The sequence below is a fragment of the Panthera uncia genome, assembly GCF_023721935.1.
Source record: "Panthera uncia isolate 11264 chromosome E2 unlocalized genomic scaffold, Puncia_PCG_1.0 HiC_scaffold_19, whole genome shotgun sequence".
In the NCBI taxonomy this organism is placed as follows: Eukaryota; Metazoa; Chordata; class Mammalia; order Carnivora; family Felidae; genus Panthera; species Panthera uncia.
Genome location: NW_026057588.1, coordinates 7728431 through 7737217, shown reverse-complemented (window position 1 = coordinate 7737217; position 8787 = coordinate 7728431). Strand labels below are relative to the sequence as shown.

Genomic DNA, 8787 nt, shown 5'->3' with positions numbered 1-8787 from the left:
GGGGGGGGGGGGGGGGGGGGGGGGGGGGGGGGGCTCTGCAGAACTGACCAGACCCGCCTTGGGGCTGCCGGGGTCCCTGTTGGGCCCCAACAGACAGACTGAGAAGGGTGCGGGAAGGGAGGAGCCGAGAGCCAGAGAGAGGGGGACGGAGACCTGGGGGGGCCACAGAGGTCCAGAGAGGAGTCTCACAGGCAGGGCCCCTTGTCATCCCTGCTGACCTCTGACCCTCCCTCCAGGATGGGCGGTTGAGCAAGGCCGAGATCCTGAGTAACTGGAACATGTTCGTGGGCAGCCAGGCCACCAACTACGGCGAGGACCTCACGCGACACCACGATGAGCTCTGAGCCCCAGTGTGCCCGCTACAGTCTTGTGGCCCCGTGGGATGACCGGAGGAGGGGCCCCGGTGGCCAGGCCCTCCTCCCCATCTGGACCTGCGGGACGTGGCCACACCCACCCGGTGTCCCTGTCCCCCTGAGCTCTCAGGGACCCACCAGGTCAAACTTCTCCAGGATGCTGCAGCCCCTCCCTGCCCCCTCCCCTCCCCCGGGGTCTCACAGACCCAAAGGGTGAGTGACCATCCGTTTCTCACTGGCAGAACCCCCCCAGCCCAGCCCAGGCCCCCCCCCCATGTCAAGCTCAGCCTTCAAGAGCCGCCACTGACCATTCCAGCTCCGAATCTGGGCCTCACACCCCACAACAGAGAAACACTCCCCGCCCTGCACCCCACCAGCCCCCCCCAGGACTCGCCCGCCGGCCGGCACGGCCCCCACAATGCCTCCTCTCTGCCAGGGAGGCAATAAATTCCAGTGCCGGGGCCTTGTCTGTGTGTCTCTGAGGGGGTGACGGGGGCCTTGGGGAGGAATTGGGGGCTGTGCCTGGGAGCTGGCGGGGAGGGGGACCGTGGGCTGGAAGGAGGAGGCACAGGCGTTTGGAGAGGAGGCTCTAGGCGTCAGCAGGTTTTGAGGGCATTCCTGGAGCCCCCTGGAGAGCACAGGACGGCTGTGTGCTGTTGGCTGAGTGGCCTGGGGGTGGGGGCCTCCCTGGTGAACAGAATGAGGAAGTAAGGCCTGGGGACGTCTGGAGGGAGAGCCAGCCAGACAGAGGGAACAGCAGGAACAGCAGAGTGTGCCCCGTGTGTGTGTGTGGATCAGCCAGGAGGCCGGTGTGGCTGGAATGGGGTCAGCGAGCTGGAGAGGCGGGGGAGGTAGGAGCAAACAGAGAGCTGGAATCTGGTGGTACAGGGTCCCGTGGACAGGTCTTCGGGGTCGCTTTGCGGTGAGACGAGATAGTTACGGGCAGAGACCCAGAGAGGCGGGGACAGAATTTACACTCGGTGAGCTGGGAGCTCGAGGAGGGTCCTGAGTAGATGTGAGCTGACTTGGGTTCTAACACGGCGGTGTCTTTGCTGCTGAGTCGGGGCAGAAGGACAGGACGGTCCAGGCATTTATTCCTCGTGCAGCCCTGTGTGACCCACTGGTTTAAATTCTCCTCTAGAGCTCCCAAAGGATCTATAAGAATAAGGTCACCAAAAGGTTTGTGACAGCTTTAACCAGGAGAGCCACAAGCCAGAAACAGCCCATGCGCTCATCCACAGGAGAAGGGGTAAATACGCCGTGGAACCTTCCCCCAGGCGACGTCACACCAAGGAAAAAGAATGATGTGGGGCACCTGGTTGGCTCAGTCGATAGAGCACGTGACTCTTGATTTGGGGGTTGTAAGTTCGAGCCCCATGTTGGGAGTAGAGATTACCTAAAAATAAAATCTTAAAAAGATATATTCCTGGGGCACCTGGGTGGCTCAGTCATCGGTTGAACATCTGACTTAGGCTCAGGTCACGATCTCACAGTTTGTGGGTTCAAGCCCTGCGTCGGGCTGTCTGCTGTCAGTGTGGAGCCTGCATCAGATCCTCTGTCCCCCACTCTCTCTCTCCCTCTAAAAAAAAAAATATATATATATATATTCCCTGGATTTTTAGGGCAGTTAAACTGTTATGTATGATATGCTAATGCTGGATAAATGTCATTGTACTTTTGTCAAAATGGCTTAGTTGAGAGTCCAACTCTTGATTTTGACTCAGGTCAGGATCCCGGGGTCCTGGTAGTGAGCCCTGTGTCATGCTCCACGCTGGGTGTGGAGCCTGCTTGGGATTCTCTGTCTCCCTCTCCACCTTTGTCCCTCTGTCCCTCCCTCTCAAACAACCACAAAGTCCCTAGCATGTACCACACAAAGAGTGAACCCTAATGTATTAATGCACTTTAGTTAATAATAATGTATCAATGTTGGCTTAGCGATTATAACTAAGTATCACAGTAAGGCAAGATGTCAATAGGGGGGGGGGGGGGGTGGATGCCTGGGTGGCTCAATCGGTTGGGTTGAGCATCTGACTTTGGCTCAGGTCATGATCTCAAGGCTTGTGAGTTCGAGCCCTACGTTGGGCTCTCCACTCTCAGCACAGATCCTGCTTTGGCTCCTCTGTCTCCCTCTCTAACCCCTCCCCTCCTTTCTCTCTCTGTCTCAAAAATAAATACACATTAAAAATGTTTATTTATTTATTTATTTATTTATTTTTTTAAATTTTTTTTTCAACGTTTTTTATTTATTTTTGGGACAGAGAGAGACAGAGCATGAACGGGCGAGGGGCAGAGAGAGAGGGAGACACAGAATCATCGGAAACAGGCTCCAGGCTCCGAGCCATCAGCCCAGAGCCTGACGCGGGGCTCGAACTCACGGACCGCGAGATCGTGACCTGGCTGAAGTCGGACGCTTAACCGACTGCGCCACCCAGGCGCCCCTGTTTATTTATTTTTTAATGTGTATTTATTTTTGAGGCAGAGACAGAGCATGAACAGGGGAGGGTCTGAGAGAGAGGGAGACACAGAATCTGAAGCAGGCCCCAGGCTCTGAGCTGTCAGCACAGAGCCCGATGTGGAGCTCGAACTCACGGACCGTGATTTCATGACCTGAGCCGAAGTCGGACGCTTAACCGACTAAGCCACCCAGGTGCTCCCAAAATGATTTTTTTTTTTTTAAAGATGTTAATAAGAGGGTAAACTGGGGTGGGGTAAAGGGGTATGTATGGGAATATTTTATACTTTTCTTTCATTTTCTTAAACTCAAAACTCTTTAAAAAAAAGTTTTTATTTATTTGAATAACCTCTACACCCAACGTGGGGCTTAACGTTATGACCTTGAGATCAAGAGCGAATGCTCCGCCAACGGAGCCAGCCAGATGTCCCAACCCAAAACTGCTCTTAAAAATAAAGCCTAGGGGCACCCAAGTGGCTCAGTCAGTTGAACAACTGACTCTTGATCTTGGCTTAGGTCATGGTTTCATGGTTTGTGAGTTTGAGCCTTGCGTCAGCTCTGCACTGACAATGGGAAGTCGGCTTGGGATTCTCTTCCTCCCTCTCTATCCCTCGCCATCATGCTCTTTCTCTCGCTCTCAAAATAAATAAACTTGAAAGAAAGGAAGCCCAGTAGAGGCACCTGCCTAGTTCAGTCGGTATAGCTTGCTGCTCTTGATCTTGGGGTTGTAGGTTTGAGCCCCACATTGGGTCTACACCCAATTACTTAAAAATAAAATCTTAAAAATAATAAATAAAGCCCATTAATTAAAAAAAAAAATCATAAGCGACTAAAGTAGAAAAGAAGGGGTGCCTGGGTGTCTCAGTTGGTTGAGCATCTGACTCTTGATTTCAGCTCAGGTCAAGGTCTCGTGGTTCGTGGGTTTAAGCCCCTCACTGGGCCTGTGCTGAGTGTGGAGACTGCTTGGGATTCCCTGTCTCCCTCTTTCCCTGCCTCATTCTCTGTCTCTCAAAAATAAACATTAAAAAAATAAAATAAAATTGAAAAGAAAAAATTTTCTAGGTCAAGTCCTAGCCCCCCCATATTTGATGATTTTTGTTTTCCTTCTGGGGGAAAGAGATGGAAATAACCCAGGGCGAGACTAAACCTATAGACCAATGTGGGGAGAACTGGCATCCTAACATATTAAATCCTCCAATCCATGAACATAGTATATTTCTCCAGTGATACAAGTGTTGGTATCCTCTCAGCAGTCGGTTTTGTAGTTGTCAGAATAAAGGTCTTAGGTCCTTTGTTAAATTCATCCTTGAGTATTTTATGGTTTTCATGTTATTGTAAGAGAAGTTATTTTTAAATTTCATGTTCTGACTTCTTGTCTTTACAATATAAAATACAATTATTTTTGTATATTAGACTTGTATCCAGTGAACTTGCTAAATTTATTATTCGTTCTAGAATTTCTGTTCCATTGTTTTATTGTTTTATTTTTCCACTAAGGTTTCTGTCTAGACATATACTTTTTTTTATGTTTATTTTTGAGAGACAGAGTGCGCTAGTTGGGAGGGACAGAGAGAAAGGAAGACAGAGGATCTAAAGCAGGGTTTGAACTGTCCACATGGAGTCCTATATATGCGTCATTTTGGTGTTGGTCTTAGGTTACTGCCTTTTTTCTTGAGAATGGGTCATATTTTCCTATTTGTTTCCATTTTGAGTAGTGTTAGAGTATATCCTGGATACACTGTAGAAACTCTGGAGTCTGTTATGTTCCTTTGAAGAGTATTGATTTTTTTTTTTTTTCCCCTAAACAACCCATTAACTTGGTTAAACTCAAACTGTAATCTCTGTAAAACTCCTCCTATGAAATTTGTACGGCACATTTCAGTTCACAGTTTTTTTAGGTTTAGCTGGGCTTCCTGGCGTGTACCCCATGCAGATGTGGTTCAGGGTCAGCTAGATATTTGAGCAGAGTTTTTATAAAAATATTTGGAGTGCCCTCACCCTGGATTTCCAGTATTTATACCTTACTTTCCTATTGTTCTGGTGCTTCAAGCTAGGAAGACTGGATTTTTCCCCTGGTGTTTTTAGCTGCCCCTCTGGCTAGGACTAGAACCTACCCCCCAGGCTGTACAAATGAGAAACCACCCACTGCCTTTCTTTTTTATTGTCAATTTCCCTCCAGTTTCTGCGTGGTTTGGTTCACTTTCCAGTGCCTTTGGGTAATGTTTTCTGTTTTATCCAGAGTTTATAATTGGTATCTGTGGTAGGGTTGGAATCTGAAACCAAGTGTGTCTGAATCCAAGTGTTTAAAACGTTTATTTATTTTTTGAGAGAGCGGGGGTGGGGGCAGAGAGAGAGGGGGGGACACAGAAACCGAAGCAGGCTCCAGGCTGTCAGCACGGAGCCCAATGTGGGGCTTGTGCTCACCAACCGACCATGAGATCATGATCTGAGTTGAAGTCAGACGCTTAACCGACTGAGCCACCCAGGTTCCCTGTCTGAATCCAAGCTTTTAATTATGGTAACATACTGCCCCCTAGTGGCTGGAAGTGGAGAACTGGTTTATGAGAGTAGGGCAAATTTGTAGATTTCTGGGAGGGCTACATGTTTCAAAACTTTTTTTAAAAATCAAAATAATACAGCAACAAATTACTTGTATGGGACAGCTCATTACGAAAGATTTCCTGCACCTTGTCACCCTTTGTGCCTCTCCCCAGGTTTTTTTTTTGTCTTTTTGCACATTTTATTTTTAAATTTTGGCAGTATACTCATAGGATACAAAATTCTAAATGTACAAGATGTTACATGCTAAAAATGAGTCTTTCTTCCACCAAGTTCGCCTCCTCACAGGCAGCCAGTGTTTCTTTCCAGGGAGAATTTACATAGATTTAGGCAAATATGTACAAACTGTTTTTCTTTTTAATAGAAAGAAGGGCAGATGACTAACAATGTTTTTTACCTTTCTTGTTCCACTTAACAATTTTTTGAATCAGAACGCTCTGATCTTAAGTTTTTATAATTTATTTTTTATTGAGGTAATTCAGAAAATATATTTGAAGACCATTTCAGTTCAGTCCACGAAGATTTAACCAGTTCTCCCCTGACCAACATTTAGGCTGTTTTCAGGTTTGTTTTTTTTTTTTAAGTTTTATTTATTTTTTTTAATTTTTTAATGTTTATTTATTATTGAGAGAGAGAGACAGAGCATGAGCAGTGGAAGGGCACAGAGAGAGGGAGACACAGACTCTGAAGCCGGCTTCAGGTTCTGAGCTGTCAGCACAGAGCCCGACGTGGGGCTCGAACTCACCACAAACTGTGAGATCATGACCTGAGCCTAAGTCGGTCACTCAACCGACTGAGCCACCCAGGTGCCCCTTAAGATTTATTTACTTAAGTAATCTCTACACCCAGTGTGGAGCTGGAACTCATGACCCGAAGATCAAGAGTCCTGTGCTCTTCTGACTGAGCCAGCCAGGCACCCTGTACTGGGAACATTCTAGTTTGGGTTTTTTTCTTTTTCTTTTCCTTTCCTTTCCTTCCTCTTTCTTTTTCTTCCTTCCTTCCTTCCTTTCTTTTTCTTTCTTTCTTTCTTTCTTTCTTTCTTTCTTTCTTTCTTATTTATTTATTTTTGAGGGGGGGCAAAGAGAGAGGGGGACAGAGGATCTGATGTGGGCTCCGTGCCGACAGAAGAGAGTCCTATGTAGGCTTCGAACTCATGAACCAAACTGTGAGATGGTGACCTGAACTGAACTGGGATGCTTAACTGACGGGCTGCCCCCTAGTTCACGTTTTTATGAGCATGTTTGTGCCTCTATGGGGTGTATGGGTCAGTGGAGATTGTGGGATCGTGGAGTTGGCATCTTTAGCTTTTCTAGATATTGCCAAATTATCGCTGTTTCCTTGCCTACCAGTGTGGTTAAAAAAAAAAAAAAGTTCGTTTCTGGGCGCCTGGGGGGGCTCAGATTTCAGCTCAGGTCATGATCTCGTGGTTCACAAGTTCGAGCCCCGCGTCGGGCTCTGTGCTGACAGCTCAGAGCCTGGAGCTTGCTTCGGATTCTGTGTGTCTCTCTCTCTCTCTCTCTCTCTCTGTGCCCCCCACTCGCACTCTCTAAGATAAATAAACATTAAAAATTTTCCAATAAATTAAAAGATTTGCCTATTCTGGACTTTTTGTATAAGAGGGACCATACATCATGTGACCTTTTATGGCTGGCTTTTCACTTCGCATACTGTGTTGTTGTTTTTATTTATTTAGTAATCTCTACACCCAACTTGGGGCTTGAACTCACGACCCCGAGATCAAGAGTCTCGCGCACTCTTCTGACTGAAGCCAGCCAGCTGCCCGGCCTACTGGTTTTCCAAGTTCATCCACGTTGTAGCAGGTACCGGTACGTCATCATTTTTATGGCTGAATGATATTTCCCTGGATGACTATACCATGTTTTGAGTATCCATTCAGCACTTGAAAGACATTTGGCTTGTTTCCACTTTTCGGCTAACATGATTAGTGCCGCTCGGATCATTCACGTGGAAGTTTTTGCATGGACAGACTTTCAGTCTCCTTGGGTTATATACCTAGGAGTGGAATCATTAAGTTGATTTTTTTTTAAAGTTTTTTCTTTTTTTCCTTCTTTCTTCCCTTCTTTCTTTCTCTTTCTTTCTTTCTTCCTTTTCTTCCCTTTTTTCTTTCTTTCTTTCTTTCTTTCTTTCTTTCTTTCTTTCTTTCTTGTTTCTTTCTCTTTCCTTCCTTCCTTCCTTCCTTCTCTTTCTTTCTTTTTAAGAAAGAGAGACAGCGAGAGAGAGAGGGCAAGCAGGATAGGGGCAGAGAAAGAGGGAGGAGAGAGTCCCAAGCAGGTTCTGCACTGTCAGCACGGAGCCCGACTGGGGGCTGGGGACCCACGAACTGTGAGATTACAACCTGAGCTGAAATCAAGAGCCGGATGCTTAACTGACTGAGCCACCCGGGCACCCCCCCCCCTTATTTTTTTAGTTTTCAAATTTGACTTTTAACTCCCATAAAGTCCGCTGTTTGGTTACAAATCTATGAATTCTGATGAGTCAGTCATGCAACCACCCCCACCAAGATACAGAACAGCCCCGCTGCCCCTCCCCCAAGCCTCCTGCTATCCACTCCTTCCTAGCCCATCCCGCTCCCTCCCTGGACAACCAAGGAATTGCCCCCTGTCTATATAGTTTTCCTTTCCAGAATAAATCTCCCTGTTTAAAAGCCTGAAGAACTGCAGGTCGTGGTCATGGACTCCGGTCATGGTCTCGCGGTTCGTGGGATCGAGACCCGAGTTGGGCTGTGTGCTGACAGGTTGGCGTCGGCTGGGGATTCTGTGTTCCTCTCTCTGCCCTTCCCCTGCTCTCGCTCTCAAAATAAATAAATAGACATTTAAAGACACGTACAACTAAACGCCTTAAGAATTGCAAGTGCCCTCTGCAGGCCAGCTGAGGCCGGAGCCACTGCAGGCACCCCCCACCCCCCTTCCCCTGGCCTCTTTCTTGCTCTCAACTTCCCCAGCGGCGCCTAAGGGCCCTCTGCTGAGAAAAGGCACCTCCTCCTCTCCCTTCCACTGCTGCGGCTCAAGCTGCCGGGAGGCCCTTGCTTCCGCTCCCTGTCCCCTTTGAAACCTCAAAGGAAACTACTTTCTTGGACGGACCTTGACCTGCACCCTGCCGCCTCTCCGCAAAGGGGGTCTCGAAGGGCCCGCGGATCGGGGGGATTTAGGCCCCTTGTGGAAATACAGGTGCAAGGCTGGGAATCCTGGAAGCTTTGATCGGTGGTGGCAGGGCTGGCCTGAACACATGTGAACAAGACTGGAGTCCCTGAGGAGGCTGAGAGAAAACTGGAAGGTCCCAGGGGTGGTTGTGGGCGATTAAGAAAGAGGCTGAGGGGCGCCTGGGTGGCTCGGTTGGTTAAGCGTCTGGCTCTGGGTTTCGGCTCAGGTCATGATCCCACAGTTCGTGAGTTCTAGCCCCTCG

General features: G+C 48.2%; 1 protein-coding gene across 1 annotated transcript in view; it reads left to right on the top strand.

Moving 5' to 3' along the window:
• The window catches only part of RCN3 (reticulocalbin 3), a 14733-nt gene extending 13917 nt beyond the window's left edge, over window positions 1–816 (top strand). Inside the window, exon 7 of the mRNA XM_049621620.1 lies at window positions 237–816. Coding sequence (XP_049477577.1) covers window positions 237–344 — 108 coding nt within the window. The 3' untranslated portion in view covers window positions 345–816. The remainder of the gene's footprint in view (window positions 1–236) is intronic.
• Window positions 817–8787: the final 7971 nt, after the last annotated feature.